At 46.8% G+C, this 22,230-nt stretch overlaps 1 protein-coding gene across 2 annotated transcripts in view; it reads right to left on the reverse strand.

Annotated features, from left to right (window-relative positions):
• The window catches only part of PACS1 (phosphofurin acidic cluster sorting protein 1), a 502,137-nt gene that overhangs the window by 42,809 nt on the left and 437,098 nt on the right, over positions 1–22,230 (reverse strand). For both annotated transcript variants that reach the window (XM_063945169.1, XM_063945168.1), the window contains 2 exons: positions 9,457–9,499; positions 9,192–9,327 (listed from right to left, as the gene is read on the reverse strand). In XM_063945169.1, the coding sequence (XP_063801239.1) occupies positions 9,192–9,327; positions 9,457–9,499 (179 nt within the window). The remainder of the gene's footprint in view (positions 1–9,191; positions 9,328–9,456; positions 9,500–22,230) is intronic.

A 22,230-nucleotide genomic window follows, 5' to 3' on the forward strand; every position in this document is an offset into this window, starting at 1 on the left:
ACCACACGCTCATTATACATATAGTGCTTTATTTTTCAACCTATATTGCACTAAACCACTGTGCCCCCCCCCCCTTTTTTACACTGTGAGCTGTTCATCAGTGTTTTTGGCGGGGCCAGCGTCTCTGTAAGGAGAAAATGGCGCTGGATAGAGCAGTGAGGGCTAAGCCACGCCCCCTCGTCGGCGCACTTCAGTCCCGCTACTTTTTGGAATTTTTATACTGGCGGGGGTCTGTATACAGTGCCTATGCACTGTATACCTCTTTGCCAGTTAATCTATATGAGGTCTATTGCTGCCCAGGGCGCCCCCCCTGCGCCCTGCACCCTTGTAGTGCTGCTAGTGTGTGGGAGCAATGGCGCGCAGCGCAACTGCTGCGCGGTACCTCAGAGACGCTGAAGTCTTCTGCCGTCTGTACTGAAGTCTTCTGTACTTCAGTTACCCGGCTTTTTTCTTCTGGCTCTGTGAGGGGGACAACGGCGCGGCTCCGGGAACGAGCAGCTAGGCTATACCAAGTGATCAGACCCTCTGGAGCTAATGGTGTCCAGTAGCCTAAGAAGCAGAGTCTTTAACTCACAGAAGTAGGTCTGCTTCTCTCCCCTCAGTCCCACGAAGCAGGGAGCCTGTTGCCAGCAGTGCTCCCTGAAAATAATAAACCTAAATAAAGTCTTTTCCAGAGAAACTCAGGAGAGCTCCCCTGTTTAGTGTCCAGTCTCTCTGGGCACAGAATCTAACTGGAGTCTGGAGGAGGGGCATAGAGGAAGGAGCCAGTTCACACCCATTCAAAGTCTTAAAGTGCCCATGTCTCCTGCAGATCCCGTCTATACCCCATGGTCCTTTTGGAGTCCCCAGCATCCTCTAGGACGTATGAGAAATAATAAGCTTTTTTATGTCACCAAGGTCTTCAAAAACAGTAACGGATAACTACCATTAAATTACAAGGAGATTTTTGCCTTTACCTGTAAAATCCTTGTCTCTGAGTCTATAGGGGACACAGGGATCATGATGGGTAAAGGTGGTGAGCAGAGACTTGGCACCAAACAGTTAAAATAGGATTTTGATACTTACCGGTAAATCCTTTTCTCTTAGTCCGTAGAGGATGCTGGGGACTCCAAAAGGACCATGGGGGGTATAGACGGATCCGCAGGAGCTTGGGCACACTATAAAGACTTAAACTGGGTGTGAACTGGCTCCTCCCTCCATGCCCCTCCTCCAGACCTCAGTTAGAAAACTGTGCTCAGGAGAGATGGACATTTCAAGGAAAGAATTCATTGTTATAACACAGTGAGTGTCCTACCAGCTCACACCTCAAACACACCGTAGAACTTGGCATTCAGTAGAATACCAGCCAACGGTATGCACAAAAACACACCCACATGCTGAGAAAATACGTAACACCAACCGTGTTTCCACATAAGCAACAATAACACCCCGCATGCCATGGCATGAACAACGGTATCAAACGCCTGACAGAGAAAAACACATCACCAGGGTGTAATCCAAATCAATAACTGCAGACACAGTACGCACTGGGACGGGCGCCCAGCATCCTCTACGGACTAAGAGAAAAGGATTTACCTGTAAGTACCAAAATCCTATTTTCTCATACGTCCTAGAGGATGCTGGGGACTCCAAAAGGACCATGGGGATTATACCAAAGCTCCAAACCGGGCGGGAGAATGCGGACGACTCTGCAGCACCGCATGAGCCAACAAAACAGTCCCCAACAATCAGGAAACCAAACTTGTAGAGCAAAGCAAAAGCGTTTGAACCCGACCAAGAATCCTCTCGGCAAAGTTGACCTGCCGAGACTCCCCGGGCATCCGCCCGAGAGTAAGCCCACCTACTTCGGTGACGGCAATCCAGCCGTATAATAAACACGCCAAACCGCATCACAGATTCAGCCTGTAACAGACTGCATAACACAGTCTTCTAAACCACGCTGGGAAACATGCCATAGAACAGAGCTCCTGTTACTTCACACTGAGCCCAATTGGCGACCCACATACTCAAATCCCCAGCTAGATCAAGGAAATTTGAAACGGCTAATGCCTAAAAATTACCAGCAACAAAAAAGATGGATTTCTTTCAAATCCAGAAACCACTCTAGGTAGAACTACCAACCTAGTACCCAATTCCTCACTATCCACCTGAAAAATCAAAACAGGCTTTTGTGAGACAAAAAACACCACTTTCGACACCGCCTTGCGGATGTTAAAGCCAATAGCATGACCACCTTCCGAAAGAGAAATTTTGTAAAGAAAGTTATTATGCTTGCCTCCACACCGGCTTGTAAAGTATGGATAAGCCAGACAAAGCTGAACAACTTCCAAAAAAGTCTTTGTGGAAGACACCGAGACATCTAGGTACTCCAACTACGTTGGTAACCCTTTGTCGTTAGTTCTTTCGTAGCCTGAAGAATTGAGGAAACGACTACACCATGAATACTCGTTCGGCTTAGGACATGGCATTCAACCGCCTCACCGTCAGACACAGCCGCGGTAAGTCATGCTACACTCCCTGTTCTTGTTGTAACATTACCTCACGTAGAGGAAGAGGGCCGTAAACTTCTATGAGTAAATCATGAAACTGGATAGCCAACCCTCACTTCTAGACCGGATTCAAGAGGATCACCGGAACCTTCCAACATCTTCCGCACACCACCATGAGAAAAGTTAAAGCGGAGAAACCACATAGACCGACTAAAGACACCCACGGTGTTATGAGGATGTCCACTACTATATCTTGAGCGTCCCTTGACCTGGTAAAATCTCCTTGAGGCCTCTCGTTGAAGCGAATCGCCAACATATCCCATTGCAATACTCCTCAAAGACTCGACACGTCTGGGAATGCTTCTCGATGATGACCGAATCTTCTCCGGCTGGATATCACGTCGGCAGAGGAACTCTATTTCCCTGTCATTACCTCCGGAACGAAGGCTGCTAATATAGCGTTTTCCAGACCTCCCCTTCAACCGCAAACTGTGCAACTTCTGCCAATACCGCTTGCCCCATGTTCCGCCCTAGCGGCCTACCTACGCCGCTGCTGACAAGTCGTCCGGCAGAACTAACACGGGCAGCCCTCGAAGAAAACGTTCGTCGAAAAATAGCTCTCAATTCCAGAAAGCTTACAGCAGACCAGCTTTTTAACTTGACTATAGGCTCTGGAAATTCGTCCCTTGCAAAGGACTGCTCCCCCGCATCGGGGAGCTGCATGCACGGCTACCAGGGTCTAAAGCTGGATCCCGAACCTTCATTCCTTTAGAAGAAGAGAACCGGCCAGACACCACAGGAGCGATGTCCTGGCAGTTAGGATTATATTCCTGAGCATTCGCAGGTAAACTCCAGACCACGTTCCCAACTGGTCCCCTAAAAACCCATCTGGTAATAGATCTGCTCACCGGAAAAAACCTCTTAGGCCACAGCCATCTGCTTTATGACGGAAGAAATTGATGTGGTGTCACCCCAAAACCGATCTGACTCTGTATCCTCAGACCTCTTTCCACAGGAAAAAACACTGAACCAAAACCGATCAGCACCTACTCTGAACCCCAATTTCAACATCTGCGTCATTGGGAACAACAGCCAATCCCTGTGTCAAAAACAGTCAGAGAGACCCAATGATTTGCACCTTAATACAGGGACAGCCAGAGATTGTCCTGAACCTGACGCACCACTGCATGGCGTCGCGTATTACCTCCCCTCCCAGAGGGGAGCGGCAAAACTATTAGAAAAACAGTAAGGAAAAACAACTGGAACCCAGAATGTCCTCCTTTATATTCTATGAATAACTCACAGGTCCTAGTCTAATTCTGGACCAACTGAAACTCATCAGACAAGTGGTCACCGGAGTGGGAACCCGCCAGATCGACTCAGCGACCAGTGGTTGAAGTAGTAGAAAAAAAAAGAAAACAACCTCCACTTCTGCGAACCTAACAAGGCTGTAGAACACTTACCTTTTCGCCTTTCACTGTCTGCACAGAAAAGGAAAAACAAGAATGGTATCGAACCGGTTACCAATGACTGCACCGCATAAAAGAATGCATCACCAACCGTCGTGAAGTAGGCTAATTCACGAAATTAGGCTTACCAGAGGAATCCGCCGAGAATTACCGAACAGAGGCCACACCCACAGCTGTACACCTCCCTCCAGCTTTCTCTGGTACATCCTCCGCAATTTACCGGTCACACCTCTTGCTGTCACGTGGCAGCCTGCTGTAATGTTATAATTTAGAACAAACATAGGCAAGGATTACCCACTCTGGGTAGGGTAATACTGTCGGATGCCTACCCAAATACCACACTTTCTCAAAAGTATACAGTGCAAATAAGGACAAACAATAGAAATAAAATTTCACTTAGCTGCCTGTATATGATCTTTTGCGACCGGGCTCTGCGTTGACCAGGAGTTGACTGTCATAATTTTCTCTCCGCGTTGTGAAGAGAATAATATTCGGACTCCTCGAGTGGATCGAAACCAACTCGTCACGGCCAATGTAGAGCTTAGTCAACAGAGCGGTCAGGACAGGATAAGAATACCATTATTTCAGCATTAATTGATAAACCTCCTGCCACACACGATATAACATATATATTCAAAACATGCATATATAAACCCATATCTACCTATATAAACATATAGACGTAACCTATATGCAAGTGGATTGTCCCGACCAGCCAGGTCCCTAGAGACAGTAATGTGTTGGGAATGTGTATGACCATGTACTGACATGTACCCGATGTGGAATTACCTGTAACGTTATGGTCAACAGAAACTTAGTAAATGTCGACAGCAAGGGATAGTAAGCGGGCAAAAATTAATAATAATAATAATAACTGGGAACCCCGAGAGGTCTGAGGGAATCATACAAATACAATTTTGATAAGACTCCCCCCCCCCAAACACCGAATACATATATTCATATATATATATATAGGTACAAGGCAATAACAGCCTGCTAATTCTTTCACCCAGGAAATACCGTTGATGCCGACAGGGCATCACAAAACATTGTGACTTCCCTTCTGTGTTCACTGTTTTAAGCACACAAAAAACCAACTTGGTAACACTTAGTTCACCGAATGAAAACAGAAATTATTCCCCCTCACAGCGCTGGTAATCAGCTGCTCAACTCCAATCCCAGGTATACACCAACACCTGTAGTTAACACTGCACAAAAAAGAGATTTGGAGAGGAGTGTACAGCGCTGAAAAACCCTTAAAATCTGGATAGTGTCTATATATAAAACACAAAAAGGATTATTCTATCCTTTGTACATAAAAATGGGCAGTAATCCAAGCTCTAACAGATAGCTTAGTGGATAATTAGTGAAAAAGCATATGATATAGAGAGCATTAATTAGAGCAGTTGGTAATCGTTATGCAAACTTCTATCCTTTGTACATACAAATGGGCGTAATACAAGCTCTAATAAATAGCTTAGTGGATAATTAGTGAAAAAGCATATGACATAGAGTGCATTAATTAGAGCAGTTGGTAATCGTTATGCAAACTTGATATCCAGCTGATTGTCAGTAGTGAGATCGGTTTAAACAGAATCTCTGTTTTTTGCTGTGCTCACTATGAAACTGACACTCACTTTAAAAAAACCAATACCGTTCACTGAAAGGTATCTTTGTATTCCTTAATCCCATCTGGTGTCATCAGGATTCAGGACTCCAACAGACCAATCACAAATGGATAAAAAGAAGTACCCCTTAGGGAATTTATTCACAAAGACGTAACAAATTTTTCTTTAAAAAAAGAAGGAGAACACGGAACGCATACCCGCTCCCAGACAGAGGCTGTGCTTCACCACTGAGATGTCCGGAATATCTCAGTCCGCTGTAACGGCAAACAGCCTCAGGCGTGCGGGTAAGTTGCAGCTCTCTCCTGGATCAGTTCCCACGTCACTACAGCATCAACCGGTTTCGGGGGTCCGCCCCCTTTCTCAAGATACACTGTAGTAGATCCGGATCTTCCTTATATGCTCTTAATTGACACTATCCAGATTTTAAGGGTTTTTCAGCGCTGTACACTCCTCTCCAAATCACTTAGTTCACCGAATCAAGCACCACCGTGTGCCGGCGCAGCCACCAGCTTTTTTCACAACCGCTCGTAGCTAAACCCCCACACCGTCGACATATATCGACTAACCAATAGTGGGTAGACTAACAGGGACAGTGAATGTATGTAGTACCACCAGGATTATGCAACCCATATCCAACACCGTGCTATATGACAACCATATAGCAGTATAACCACTGTGCCCCCCCCCCCCCCCTCCATCTTACTATACAGCAAGTTCTGGGGGGAATGTGAGGAAAATGGCGCTGACTCGTTCCGAGGACTAAGCTCCACCTCCTCCCAGCGTTTTTTCACCCCATAAGTGAAACCATCATATACTGGGTCCTTATATAGTGTACATTCACTATAATTATACATATATATATATATATATAAACATTCACATTCACGCTCAGGGCGCCCCCTTGCACCCTGCACCCAAGTAAACCGTTGGTGTGTGGGAGCACCGGTGCGGCGCACGACCGCCTTTATGCCCAGCGGTATCGTGTGCGGCGCCGGGGACTAGTCTGCAGCCCAGGGCGCTCCCCTCCGTCTCGGCGCACTGCACCCCTGGAGCCGGCGTCGGAGGAAGTTGGCGCGTAGCGAGCGGGAACATGCTGGCGGGGTCCGGGGCAGAGCGCCCCGGCCCCGCCGGACGTTTTACTGTAAAATAAGTTGCCCAGGGCACTCCCCTCCCCAGCGCCCTGCACCCGGGAGAGCCGGCGGCGGGAAGGAAACGGCGCGCAATGCGCCACGATGAGCTGCCGGGGGACTGGGACCCGGAGCCCCAGCAGCACCAGTTATAAGATAAAATGGCCACAGTAATAAGCTGTCCAGGGCGCCCACCCCCCCAGGGCCCCGCACCCGGGGGGGGGGGAATGTGCTATATGCTGACGGGGGTAGGATCTACAGTGTCCAGGCACCGATCCACTTTTATGTCAGTCCCTAAGGAAAACCCAGTAACCTGCTGCCCAGGGCGCTCCCCCCCAGCGCCCTGCACCCTGAGAGTGCGTTGGTGTGTGGGAGCATGGAGTGTAGCACGATCTGTTACCTCCGTTACTGAAGTCTTCTGCCGTCACTGAAGTCTTCTGTTCTTCACATACTCACCCGGCTTCTTTCTTCTGGCTTCTGTGAGGGGATTGACGGCGTGGCTCCGGGAACAAGCAGCTAGGCGCACCAAGTGATCGAACCCTCTGGAGCTAATGGTGTCCAGTAGCCGAGAAGCAGAGCCTTGAAACTCACAGAGGTAGGTCTGCTTCTCTCCCCTCACTCCCACGCTGCAGGGAGCCTGTAGCCAGCAGGTCTTCCTGAAAATAAAAAACCTAACAATAAAGTCTTTCAGAGAAACTCAGGAGAGCTCCCCTAGTGTGTGACCCATCACTCCTGGGCACAAAGTCTAACTGAGGTCTGGAGGAGGGGCATAGAGGGAGGAGCCAGTTCACACCCAGTTTAAGTCTTTATAGTGTGCCCAAGCTCCTGCGGATCCGTCTATGCCCCCCATGGTCCTTTTGGAGTCCCCAGCATCCTCTAGGACGTATGAGAAATGTCCTTACCCAGCAGCACAGACTCCCCTTCCCCATATACCCCTTCCCCTGCCTCAGGTTTCAGTTTAGTTAACAAGCCCAAGGGGAGCAGCAAGAGGAAAGAGAATGAAGACTGTCATACGCACAGATCAAACATACAAAGTGATGGTGAAAGGAGGAACCTGTAACAGTGATAAATAACTCTGTATGGCAGGTGTGTCAGGGTGGGCACCCTGTGTATCCCATGGACTCAGAGAAAAGGATTACAAAGCAGTCTTCCTAAGGGAGGGGATGCTCTTGTATTGCGCTAAGAACCCTACACCCGAAACCCGCATCTGTGGAGGCGAAGGTATTAAGGAATTTGATGAACGTATAGGCAGATGACCACGTTGCTGCAATACAAAGGTGCCATACCAAGCTTGAATTATGAGTTTGAATTATGCACTAATTATTACTTTAATGTGTATGAAAGATTGTAAGGATCTGTACTGGAGGGATAGAGACGGAAGCCCATTGTTATGGATCTGTACTGGAGGGATAGAGATGGAAGCCCATTGTTATGGATCTGTACTGGAGGTATAGAGACGGAAGCCCATTGTAAGGATCTGTACTGGAGGGATAGAGACGGAAGCCCATTGTTATGGATCTGTATTGGAGGGATAAAGACGGAAGCCCATTGTAAGGATCTGTACTGGAGAGATAGAGACGGAAGCCCATTGTAATGGATCTGTACTGGAGGGATAGAGACGGAAGCCCACTGTTATGGATCTGTACTGGAGGGATAGAGATGGAAGCCCACTATTATGGATCTGTACTGGAGGGATAGAGACGGAAACCCATTGTTATGGATCTGTATTGGAGGGATAAAGACAGAAGCCCATTGTAAGGACCTGAACTGGAGGGATAGAGATGGAAGCCCATTGTTATGGATCTGTACTGGGGGGATAGAGACGAAAGCCCACTGTAAGGATCTGTACTGAAGGGATAGAGACGGAAGCCCATTGTTATGGATCTGTACTGGTGGGATAGAGACAGAAAGCCCATTGTTAGGATCTGTACTGGAGGGATAGAGATGGCAATCTTGGAACATACTGTAAACGATAGCAAGGTTTGTGATTGTGGAGACACATTTAGTAAAACTGTTTAAAGACATTCAGTGGAGATCTACCTAGGGGATTGCAGTACTGTTTGTTTTTGTACATTATATAGAATATCATGGTGGACATTGTAGACATTCTACAGAGTACTCTGACTGACATTAAAATAAGTGCTGATCACCCACATTAGGAGTTATACAATTTGGCTACTATTGTGATTCATTTAGTGGAACAGGGGTCTATTGTGGAGCAGAGCATCTGTTTTCATAAAATTCTAGAGAGGTTGGACTTTTTTTTATGCAGGCTACTACTAAAGACCTATGCATATACCTGAGTGTTTCCATATATTTTCGTTGTCTACAGGCTTTGCTCTTAACATAATCCATATGCAATCCATGTTCAAAGTTAATAAACTACTAAACATCTCTGGTTAATTTATTTTAGTATAACTCAATTATGACCAGTCATACTTAATATCATAGATTGCTCTCTTCCCTATATTACCTTACCCTGTGCTTCCTTGGAGACCAGCATTGAGTGATGGAGAAGATGGAGGTGTAGCTGAACTATCTCGTGGGAGCCCAGTTGAAGTAGGGGGGGATGTAGAAGGGAGACCAACCCCAAGGGTGACAGAATCCTCTGCATCTGTGAAAGATTATCAAATGAAAGAGTCAGGGAGAGTGAGGGAAATGTGTATTAAAAGTTACAGAGAAAGACGTATATGTTAGGATTGGAGGGCTGGTACAGTTTAGGGAGTGCTTCTTCCTCACATACCAGTATTTGGGGGGGACGTCTCCACCAGTCCGACTTTCACCACCTGCAGGGGGACATGAGGGCCAATGAGAGGAAGGAGACCCCAAAGGAAAATGTACAGGAAGACACAAGGAGAAAAGCTCAATATATGAGAGTCTTTCATAACAAGAGGAAAGGGAGAAATGGATGAGAATGAGAAACATTCTTTGAAGTGATGACTGAAATGAATTAAACATTCAGTGATCAGTCAATATTGTTCATAACAAATGTTGGTAAAATAGATCAGTAATAACTAATTACAATAATTAAAGATTTAGGCTAGTCGGTGGAAGTAGTCTTTCATAAAAGAAGATACATCCTCTGTACATAATCTTGCTTTGCCTTTTTATGTTCAGATCTAAATCAATATTAATTCAGTGTAAATAAAATGTACACTTAGGGCCTGATTTAGAGATGGACGCAGAAGGAGTCGTAGCTGTATCTATTGGCGGTTGTCTATCTGAGACTTAATGCAAATGCCGCTACAAAGTTCTTCACTAGAGTACACCCATGCAGATAAATGTGGAAGAACTAATACACCCACTTGCAGCATCTCTAGACACTGCAATACTGCTGGTGTATCTTTAGAAGCTACCATTAGTCGCACCACCAAACTTGCATTAGCCCTTTGGCAGGAGCAGATATTTTGGTCTGATTATGGCCTCCAAACTGAACGACTGAGTATCTGTGAATGCAAGCACCTTCAGCAAAATACCCGCAACACTATGCTAACATCACCATACATCTGTAGGAAAAAAATTCTCAACTCCGTCAACATCGGAATTGTGTGCAACTTGGAAGAAGACCCTTAGTTTGATACCTGTCATCTTTATTAATGTTTACTTGTACCAGCTCCTTTGGTTCAGTCACTACATCTGAAAACAGACATATATACGCTTCTGGACAACTCTGCCTCTATCCTAGCCAGAGCCGGAGGGGCTTTTTCATACAGCCATTGTTCCCAGAGCAATTCAGCTTGCCTCTTTTAAACAGTCGTGAATAAGGTGTGCGAGTGGATGGACCAATCATAAGTCGCAAGTTCTCAGTTTGTACTTGTGATTGGTCCTCAAGCTCACCTTCTATTCTCTGTCCTCCTACTTTTTATTGGACAGTTCTGTGATAACAACTGCAGCTCTTGGAATGAGATAAGCATGGATCAGTCTCCGAGGTTCTGTCTAGGGTAGGTAAAAGCTTAGTAAGATTTACTTAGTAGGTGGCAGTGCAGCTTCAACAGCTACAATTTATCCAAAGTAATCTCATCTAGTTTGAAACAAGCATCGCTTATGCTGCAAGTATAGGAAATAAAATACTTTGTCATACGGAAACAGATACCTACAATAAATAGGTTTACACAACAACTAGTTACCAGTCAGTCAAAATGACAGAACAACATAACAGCAATGTAAGTGCCGGCGGCTGTGCGCGCCCAAACAGAGAAACACTTGAATTGCTCTGTCGGGCACAATCAAGTGACTGTAGGAACGCAACACACTTGAATTCCCCTCATAGAGGTGAGGAGCAGCGTTAGCCTTTTATTATATAGGATAATAATAATGTTTTTTTTATTTTGCTATAATAGATATAGTCTACATTTCTATGTCTGCCAGTGCTACAAACAGATAACTGTAGTAAATTAAGCACAAAAAAAAGTCAATTGAGGCTAGAAGTACTGTGCCAGAAGACTAAACCGAGGCTTCTCAGCTGACAGAGGTACTTGGAGTTTGTTTATTTTTATTTAAAAATCCCAAGCTCCTACCAGAACCTCTGTACAAGATTGTCCCAGTGTCTCCAAGTGGGATTACAACAGAGGTTCCCAAACTCTGCCATTACATTGGGGGTTTTAAGGATATCCATGCTTGAGCACAGGTGACTTAGTACTTCAGTCTAGCGTGGATTTCTTAAAACCTGGACCATAATGGCGGAGTTTGGGAACCTCTTGATTAGAAATAAAACATATAGCACAAGTACTAAGGTCCTCTTGTCTCTTACATCCATCGGGGCACACTATTTCAGTTGACCGATTAAGCATATCTTATAGTTTTAGTGTAATTTAGCGTAAAAGCATAACGTACCCTATAAGCGTAATTTACAAAAAAACAAGATTTTATGTAATATGCATAATTAATACACTTGCAGCTCTGCATTTTATGTCAATTGTTTATTTTTAATGGATACAATTAATGTTCATGTCATGCTCATTAATTGCAATAAAAATAGGATTTTAATTACCTACTGGTAAATCATTTTCTCATAGTCCGTAGAGGATACTGGCGATCCATTTAGTACCAGGGGGTATAGACGGGTCCACCTGGAGCAATGGGCACGTTAAGAATTTGATAGTGTGGGCTGGCTCCTCCCTCTATGCCCGTCCTACCAGTTTAAAAAATGTGCCTGAGGAGACGGACATACTTTGAGGGAAGGATAGATAAAGATAGTAGTGAGATTCCGAAACAGCACACACAAACAGAGGAAAGCTATGCTAACCCAACTTCAAACAGGAACAGGAACAGCAACAGCTGAACCAACAATACTTAACCAAGTAACAGTGCAGGAAAAATGAAGCACCTGGCGGACGCCCAGTATCCTCTACAGACTACGAAAAAAGGATTTAACGGTAGGTAATTAAAATCCGATTTTCTCTTACGTCCTAGAGGATACCAGAGATCCATTTAGTACCATGGGGATGTACCAAAACTCCCAAACCGGGTGGGAGTGTGTTGAGGTTCCTGCAGAACTGATTGACCAAACTGAAGGTCCTCAGTGGCCAAAGTATCGAACTTGTAGAGCTTAGCAAACGTTTTCGAACTCGACCAAGTAGCCGCTCGGCAGAGCTGTAAAGCAGAGACACCCCGGGCAGCCGCCCAGGAAGAACCCACCGAACTAGTACAGTGGACCTGTACAGATTTTGGAACCAGCAAACCTGCTGTTGAATAAGCATGCCGGATAGTGAGCCTGATCCAGCGAGCAAAGTGTCTGCTTTGAAGCAGGACACCCAATTTTATTGGGATCATATAGAACAAACAGCGAGTCGGATTTCCTGTGACGAGCTGTCCTTTTTACGTATAATTTCATAAGCCCTCACAACATCCAAAGACTTTGAAGTAGCGGAAGTGTTGGTGATAACCGGAACCACAATAGGCTGGTTGATGTGAAACGCTGACACCACTTTCGGAAGAAATTGCTGACGAGTTCTGAGTTCAGCTCTGTCCTCATGGATAATTAAATAGGGGCTCTTGTGAGACAAAGCCCTCAGCTCCGACACACGTCTTGCTGAAGTCAAGGCCAACAGTGTGACGGTCTTCCACATTAGATATTTTACGTCTACCTCCTGTAATAGTTCAAACCAGTCCTATTGGAGGAACTGCAAGGTGCCGTGGGAGGCAAAAAGGGAGGTTGGATGTGCAGATCACCTTTCAAAAACGTCTGGACTTCAGGGAGAGTAGCCAATTGTTTCTGAAAGAAAATGGGCAAGGCCGAAATCTGGACTTTTGTGGAGCCCAAACGTAGGCACACATGTACACCTGCCTGCAGAAAAAGCAGGAAACGTCCCAGGTGAAATTCCACCGCAGAATAAGTTCTGCTCTCACACCAGGAGACGTATTTCTTCCAAATACAGTATATGTTTAGACGTTATCCCCTTCCTGGCTTCATAATCGGGATAACTTTGTTAGGGATCCCTCTTCTGGCTAGAATCAGCCGTTCAACTTCCATGCCGTCAAACGTAGCCGCGGTAAGTCCCGATAGACGAAGGGGCCCTGTTGCAGAAGATCCTCGCGAAGAGGTAAAGGCCACGGATCTTTGAGGAGCATCACCAGAAGGTCCGCGTACCAGGCCCTTCTTGGCCAGTCCAGAGCAATGAGTATTGCTTGAACCTTTTCCCTTTTTATTCTTTTGAGAATTATTGGGATCAGACGAAGTGGAGGAAACACGTACACCATCTGATAGACCCATGGAGTCGCCAAAGCGTCTACCGCCACTGCCTGTGGGTCTCTCGACCTGTAACAATACCGCTTGCGGTTCTTGTTGAGACGAGAGACCATCATGTTGATTTGTGGATATCCCCACCGACGTGTCAAGCACCTGAACACTTCCGGGTGAAGGCCCCACTCCCCCGAGTGCAGGTCGTGTCTGCTGAGGAAGTCTGCTTCCCAGTTGTCTACTCCCGGAATGAAGACCGCTGACAATGCCACAGCATTTTTTTCTGCCCAGAGGAGAATTCTTGACATCTCTAACATTGCTGCTCTGCTTTTAGTTCTGCCTTGTCGGTTTATGTACGTCACTGCCGTTATATTGCCTGACTGGACTTGAATGGCCCAATCCTGAAGAAGATAAGAGGCCTGCAGGAGGGCGTTGTATATGGCCCTGAGTTCTAGAATGTTGATTGGAACGACAACTTCCTGACTTGACCATCTTCCTTGAAACTGCACCACCTGGGTGACTGCTCCCCAACTTTGGAGGCTTGCATCCGTGGTTAACATTAACAGGATCCAGTCCTGAATTCCGAACCTCGGACCCTTGACGAAGTGTGAGGTCTGTAGCCACCACAGAAGGGAGATCCTGGCTTTTGGTGACAGACGAATCCTCTGGTGCATGAAGATGAGATCCGAACCATTTGTCCAACAGATCGAGCTGGAAGGGTCTCGCGTGAAACCTTCCATATTGAAGCACCTCCTAAGAGGCCACCATTTTCCCCAGAAGGCGAATGCATAAATGCAAAGATATCCGGGTTGGCTTCAGGACATCCCGAACCATCGACTGGATTACCAATGCCTTTTCCAACGGAAGGACCAGTTTCTGCGACTCCGTGTCCAGTATCATTCCCAGGAATGGGAGCCTCCGTGTTGGTTCTAGGTGAGATTTGGAAGGTTCAGAATCCACCCGTGATCCTGGAGAAGTTTGGTTAATAGGTCAATGCTGTCCAGCAATCTCTCCCTGGATGGCGCCTTTATCAGAAGATCATCCAAGTATGGAATTATGTTCACTCCCTGCTTGCGGAGTATAAACATCATCTCTGCCATCACTTTGGTGAACACCTTCGGTGTCGTGGAGAGACCAAATGGCAGGGCTTGGAACTGGTAGTGACAGTCCTGTAGTGCAAACCATAGATAAGCCTGGTGAGGTGGCCAGATTGGAATGTGAAGGTACGCATCCTTGATATCCAGAGACACAAGGAATTCCCCTTCCTCCAGACCTGAGACCAACGCTCTCAGAGACTCCATCTTGAACTTGAACACTCTTAAGAACGGGTTCAAGGACTTGGGGTTCAGAATCGGACATACTGAACCGTCCGGTTTCAGTACTACAAACAAGTTGGAATAGTACCCCTTGTTGTGTAGATGAGGTGGAACTGGAACAATGACTTGAGTCTGTACCAGTTTTTGGATGGCCTGCTGTAAAGTTATACTTGCCTCTTGTGAAGCTGGTAAGCCTGATTTGAAGAATCTGTGAGGTGGGAGCTCTTGGAACTCCAGTCTGTAGCCCTGGGAAATAAGGTCTATTACCCAGGGATCCCGGCACGAACTTGACTAGATGTGACTGAAAAATTGTAGTCGGGCTCCCACCTGACAGACCTCCAGGCCTCGTGGTCCACCATTGTGCTGATGGCTTTGAGAAAGCAGAGCCTGAGCTCTGTTCCTGAACACCTGCAGTTGCTGGTTTGCGTGGTTTACCTCTTACGCCTCTGGAGGCTGTAGAAGCACTTCTGGATTTTCCCTTAAATATGGCTGCCCGAAAAATTTGAAGCTGAATAAGCTTTCCTGGCTGGGGTAGCTGCAGAAGGAAGACACGTAGACTTACCCGCAGTAGCTTTGGAGATCCATTTGTCTAGTTCGTCTCCAAACAAGGCCTCTCCTGTGAATGGTAGGCCTTCCACGCCTTTCCTGGAGTCCACATCAGCTGTCCACTGGCGCAGCCACAAGCCCCTGCGTGCTGACACTGCCATAGCGGTGGTGCGTGCATTAAGCAAACCAATTTCTATTATGGCTTCCACCATAAAGTTTGAGGAGTCCTGTATATGCTGCAGGAGTAAAACAACATCCCCCCAGACAAGGAATCCAACCATTCAATTAGGTTACCTGAGTATTTAGCAATGGCTTTTGTGATCCACGCACATGCAATAGTGGGTCTTTGGGCCACCCCAGCAGCTCTGTACAATGGTTTGAGTGTAGTCTCAATTTTACGATCAGCCGTATCTTTTAGGGAGGCTGCACCAGGGACAGGCAATACAATTTTACGTGACAGCCTAGAGACTGATGCATCCACTATCGGTGGATTTTCCCTGTCACAACTGAGGGCTGGTGTTGACCTGAAACAGCCTCAGTTGTAGGGGCTGGTGTAAATGTAAATCTGGGCGGTAGAATAGGACTCCTAGACATACAGATGACTTGTACCACCAGTGCCCGAAGGTGTGACCACGACAACAAGGATAAAATTAATGTTTGTTTATTGAACACAGTTCTGATGGTACATCGGCAATTGCAAAGATATGATATGAGAATGATTAAAAGCAATACACAGTTCCACAAGAAATAGCAAACCTGGTATTCCCTTAGGTGAGGTATCCGCACAAGGCTAGCTTGGGAGATTAGGAGATGGAAAGTCCTTTTACCGTCACCTAAGTGCTGTATGGTAGATAGAAGTTGGAACTGGTCAGCAGATGTTGTACAGAGGCTGAATGTGCTGTAGAGAGAGTAGTACACGTATACTGCCGGTTGTGCCGGATGGAACCGGTAACAAAGAACTGTGGATAAAGAGCAGTGTTAGCAGAGGAGTTGAATGACACTGGTGACGCTAGAGGAGATCGATCAATTTGAAGAACAGATGACTTGAGCACTGAAGATACTAGGGAAACCGGTGACGGAGCACCGGTGTCATCAGGAAGCTGAACACCGCTGGAAGCCCAATGCTGGAAGCCGGTGTTTTACAGTACTGCCAATAGCAGAAGGCAATGAGGATACCATGGAGTCAGGCAGGCACCGCAAGGTGGTGATTGGTGCGGGTCTCTGAAGAACTGGAGACACAGGAGCTGGAATACCTGGAACACAGTTAGTAATCACAGAAAGCAGAGACAGGATACACTGGTAATGACAACTAAAGCACTGACACCTTCCTGGTTCAGGATCAGTCCTTTTATAACCTCAGCAGTGCAGGGATTGGATCAGCAATCGGGCAGAACTCAGCGGTGGTGTAGATTGGAGGAAATAGCGTCATGTGATCAGAACCAACATGGCTGCGCCCATACTGGTCTTTGGAGGGAAACCTGGTTTGTAATCCCATATGGAGATTTTGCAGAAATGGCGGCTGCGGCCGCAGGGGACAGTGGACGCCAAGCTGCACAGCAAACCCACAGAGCCGGCGGCAGAGGCCACAGCAGGCGAGATGCACCGCACAGACCTGTTAGTGCTTTAAACTGTAATAATAGCGGCAAAGGCCGAAGCTGACAGGGGACGTCACACTGATCCATCCAGGTGCTGAGAGCGCAGCAATGGCGGCGGAGGCCGCGGCTGACAGGAGACGGTATGCAGAGCCGTCCAAGTGCTGAGAGTGCAGTAATGGCGGCGGTGGCCGCGATGGGCTAGAAACGCCATTCCACTTATAAGAGTTCCTTGTGACAGCATCTGCAGACTGGCAGGGAGGAGATATGAAGTAAGGATGTTCAGTAGCATGATTGAGACCCGGCCCTGGAACGCTGAGCCAGCCTCAGGAGACACCTGAAAGGTAAATAATGGTGTCCTGTAACACCCGGATCATGACAGCACCTCCCCCCCTTTAGGAGTGGCCCCAGGACACTTCTTTGGCTTCTGAGGGAACTTGGAATGGAAATTCCGAACTAATGTAGGAGCATGGACATCTGAAGCATTGGTCCAGGAGCGTTCCTCAGGGCCATGGCACTTCCAATCGATCAGGTACTGAAGTTGACCATAACGGAAGCGTGAATCCAGAATCTTGGCGACTTCATACTCAACACCACGTTGAGTCTGGACTTTAGGAGCCGAAGGAAGTGCTGAATGGAACCGATTCAGGATCAGCGGTTTCAGAAGGGAAGCGTAAAACGTCCTGGGAATTTTAAAGAATGGAGGTAGCTGAAGTTTGTAAGCCACTGGGTTGATTACTTGTTCAATTAGAAAAAGGCCAATATATCGCGGAGCAAACTTCATGCTTGGAACCCTTAACCTCAAATTCTTCGTAGATAGCCAAACACGATCACCCACTTTAAGGGCACGCTTCTTATCTGCAAACTTCTTATATCTAAAAGATGCCTTGAGTAGAGCCGCTCTGACATTCTTCCAGTTATTTGAAAACTGACGAAGAGTGATATCAGCTGCTGGCACTGAAGTTGCTGGAAGCGGTTGAAATTCCGGAAGTTTAGGGTGAAATCCATAGTTGGTGAAGAATGGCGTGGAAGAGGATGACGAGTGGTATTGGTTGTTATGGCAGAACTCGGCCCAGGGAAGAAGTTGAACCCAGTCATCTTGGGAGGAAGATACGTAAATTCGGAGGAAGGTCTCCAAGTCCTGATTCACCCTCTCAGTTTGACCATTAGTCTGGGGGTGATACGCTGTGGAGAATTTTAATTTGACTTGGAGGGCCAAACATAAGCTTTGCCAAAATTTGACTATGAACTGTACTCCTCTGTCAGAAATTATCTCCTCTGGGAGGCCATGCAGTCTAAAGATCTCCTGAATGAACACTTGAGCCAACTTGGAAGCTGACGGAAGACCGGTAAGAGGAATGAAATGAGCCATCTTGGTGAACCGGTCAACTACCACCCAGATGGTATTAAACTTGTTACGTATAGGAAGGTCTGTAATAAAGTCCATTGACAAATGGGTCCACGGACGATGAGGAACAGATAACGGAACCAGTTGCCCAGCCTGGCGAGGCACTTTATGTTGAGCACATTTTGGGCAGGAAGCAATAAACTCAGTAACGTCCTTCTTCAGGGTCGGCCACCAGTAGGACCTGGAGATGAATTCAAGGGTTTTCTGGATGCCCGCATGTCCGGTAAAACGGGAAGCGTGTGCCCAATGCATGAGCTTCTTCCTTAGAGCCGGCTTTACAAAACTTTTCCCTGATGGGGGCATAGAGTCCATCCTTACCGTGGAGAATGCCACTGGATTGATGATAGGATGCTTGTCCGTAGACTCTGACTCATTTTCTTGCTCCCAGGAGCGGGAAAGGGCATCAGCCTTGTGATTCTGTGACCCCGGACAGAACTGGAGTTTAAAGTCGAACCTAGAAAAAAAAAGGGCCCATCTGGACTGACGGGGGTTGAGACATTGTGCACCTTTCAAATACAGGAGATTTTTGTGGTCTGTAAGAATTGTGATGGTATGGGAAGCTCCTTCTAGCAAATATCTCTACTCTTCTAGAGCGAGCTTGATAGCCAACAATTCCTGATCGCCAATGGCGTAATTGCGCTCAGCAGGGGAAAACTTCCGGGAGAAGAAGCCACAAGGATGCAGATGACCATCTTTGCCTCTTTGAGACAGGACCGCGCCCACTCCAACAGAGGAGGCATCCACCTCAAGGGTGAACGGCGAGTTGGTATCTGTCTGTTTCAACACCGGAGCTGAGATGAACCTTTGCTTCAATAGATGGAAGGCTTGAACAGCTTCTTTGGACCACTTGGAGGGATTAGCACCCTTTTTTGGTAAAGGCAGTGATAGGAGCCACAATGGTGGAAAAGTCTCAAATAAATTATCTGTAATAATTGGCGTATCCTAGAAATCTCTGAACACCCTTGAGGGTTGTAGGTATTGACCAATCCTGGATAGCTTGTAGTTTCTCAGGGTCCATCTCTAGTCCGGAACCGGACACAATGTAGCCTAGAAACGGAATGGACTTGACTTCAAAGACACATTTTTTCAATTTACAATAAAGATGATTGGCATGAAAACGAGACAAGACTTCCTTCACCCAAAAGCGATGTTCCTCCAAATCATTGGCAAAAATAAGGATGTCATTGAGGTACACCACGACATGACGATAGAGGATATCTCTAAAGATCTCGTTAACGAAGTGTTGGAAAACAGCTGGAGCGTTACTGAGTCCGAAAGGCATGACGAGGTACTCATAATGTCCATCACGGGTGTTAAATGCGGTCTTCCACTCGTCACCCTTCCGGATCCGAATGAGGTTATAGGCACCCCTCAAATCTAATTTCGTGAAGGTGGTTGCTCCGCTAACCCGATCAAAGAGTTCGGTAATCAGAGGCAGAGGATACCGTTTTTTTACAGTGAAGTCGTTCAAACCTCTATAGTCGATGCATGGCCGCAGGCCACCGTCTTTCTTCTTAACGAAGAAGAAACCTGCGCCAGCTGGAGAAGAAGAAGGTCGGATGAAACCCTTTGCCAAGTTCTCTTTAATATATTCCTCCATGGAATGAGTCTCTGGTACAGACAATGGATACGTTCGGCCTCGGGGTGGAACGTTCCCTGGGATAAGGTCAATAGGACAATCCCACTCCGTGTGTGGGGGAAGGACATCGGCAGAAGCTTTACTGAAGACATCAGTATAGTCTTGATACTGAAGAGGTGGAACATCAGAAGACTTGGAGGATGAAGAGCATACAGGAAGCACTTTGGAAAGGCAGGTCTCAGAGCAGGACGGTCCCCACGCCAGGTTATGGGTCGTCCTCCAGTCAATCAGAGGATTATGTAAACGAAGCCATGGGAGGCCCAGAACCACCGGATGACTGGCCTTTGGAATCACCAAAATAGAAATTAATTCTGAATGAAGAACTCCTACTTTCAGACGAACTGGTAGAGTCTTGAAAGAAATGACTGCATCAGAAATCTTGCTGCCATCCACGGCTGTCAAAGATATGGAAGACGAAAGTCTCTCGGTGGGTAGAGACCACCGCTTGACGTATTCCTTAGTCATAAAATTCCCAGCTGCTCCTGAGTCTAACAAGGCAATAATGTTCTTAGTGCGCTGAGCCACTTGGAGCGAAACTGGGAGATTACAATCACTTGAAGATGGAGAGGAATGCATTGCTCCTAGCCGACCCTCTCCTTGGTGGGCTAGGACTTGGAGTTTCCCGGACGCTTGGGACAGGCATTAATAACAAGAGATGGTGCAGCACAATAGAGACAGAGATGCTCAGATAGACGTCTTCTACGCTCTGCCGGAGATAGACGAGAATGATCTATCTGCATGGGTTCGTCTTTGAGCGGAGATGGTTGACGAGGAGGAGTAGACTTGGGAAATGATGACCTCCCTCGCTCTATTGCCCTTTCTCGAAACCGTAGATCGACTTTGGTGCACAGAGATATAAGTTAATTCGACTTTGGAGGCAAATCCCTGGTAGCCAATTCGTCCTTAATACGCTCAGATAGGCCATGCCAGAAGGCTGCATACAAGGCATCATCGTTCCATGCCAGTTCTGATGCTAGAATCTGGAACTGTATTAGATACTGTCCGACAGTTCGTGTCCCCTGGCGTAAACGGAGAATCTCAGAAGAGGCTGAAGATACACGACCTGGCTCATCCAAGATACACCTGAATGTTACTACAAAGTCTGTATAAGAAGACAGCAAAGGATCAGATCTCTCCCATAACAGTGATGCCCAATCCATGGCGGAGCCACTGAGGAGGGAAATAATGTAGACAACCTTTGTGTGATCAGTTGGAAAACTGCCAGGCTGTAGCTCGAAATGAATTTCGCACTGGTTGAGGAATCCCCTGCAGGCTTTTGGGGACCCATCAAATTTCGTTGGAGTCGGTAACTGAAGACGTGGAACAGAAATGGGTATGGTGGGTGGGGTTACCACTCTGGGTACTGCCGTTGGTACACCAGATGCCCCGGAACCACGGAGGGTCGTTTGGATTCCATCTAGCCGAGAGGAAAGATCCTGAAGACAGCGAATAACATGGCCTTGTGCAGCCTCCTGATGTTCAAGTCAGGCTGTTAGTTCTTGCACTGGCCTGGCCGCTTGGTCTCCGACCGGATTCATTAGGTCAGTGCTTACTGTCACAACTGAGGGCTGGTGTTGACCTGAAACAGCATCAGTTGTAGGGGCTGGTGTAAATGTAAATCTGGGCGGTAGAATAGGACTCCTAGACATACAGATGACTTGTACCACCAGTGCCCGAAGGTGTGACCACGACAACAAGGATAAAATTAATGTTTGTTTATTGAACACAGTTCTGATGGTACATCGGCAATTGCAAAGATATGATATGAGAATGATTAAAAGCAATACACAGTTCCACAAGAAATAGCAAAGCTGGTATTCCCTTAGGTGAGGTATCCGCACAAGGCTAGCTTGGGAGATTAGGAGATGGAAAGTCCTTTTACCGTCACCTAAGTGCTGTATGGTAGATAGAAACTGGAACTGGTCAGCAGATGTTGTACAGAGGCTGAATGTGCTGTAGAGAGAGTAGTACACGTAGACTGCCGGTTGTGCCGGATGGAACCGGTAACAAAGAACTGTGCATGAAGTGCAGATGAGCCAGTGTTAGCAGAGGAGTTGAATGACACTGGTGACGCTAGAGATCGATGAATTTGAAGAACAGATGATTTGAACACTGAAGATACTAGGGAAACCGATGACGGAGCACCGGTGACATCAGGAAGCTGAACACCGCTGGAAGCCCAATGCTGGAAGCTGGTGTTTTACAGTACTGCCAATAACAGAAGGCAATGAGGATACCATGGAGTCAGGCAGGCACCACAAGGTGGTGATTGGTGCGGGTCTCTGAAGAACTGGAGACACAGGAGCTGGAATACCTGGAACACAGTTAGTAATCACA

The sequence above is a fragment of the Pseudophryne corroboree genome, chromosome 11 (assembly GCF_028390025.1).
Source record: "Pseudophryne corroboree isolate aPseCor3 chromosome 11, aPseCor3.hap2, whole genome shotgun sequence".
NCBI lineage: Eukaryota > Metazoa > Chordata > Amphibia > Anura > Myobatrachidae > Pseudophryne > Pseudophryne corroboree.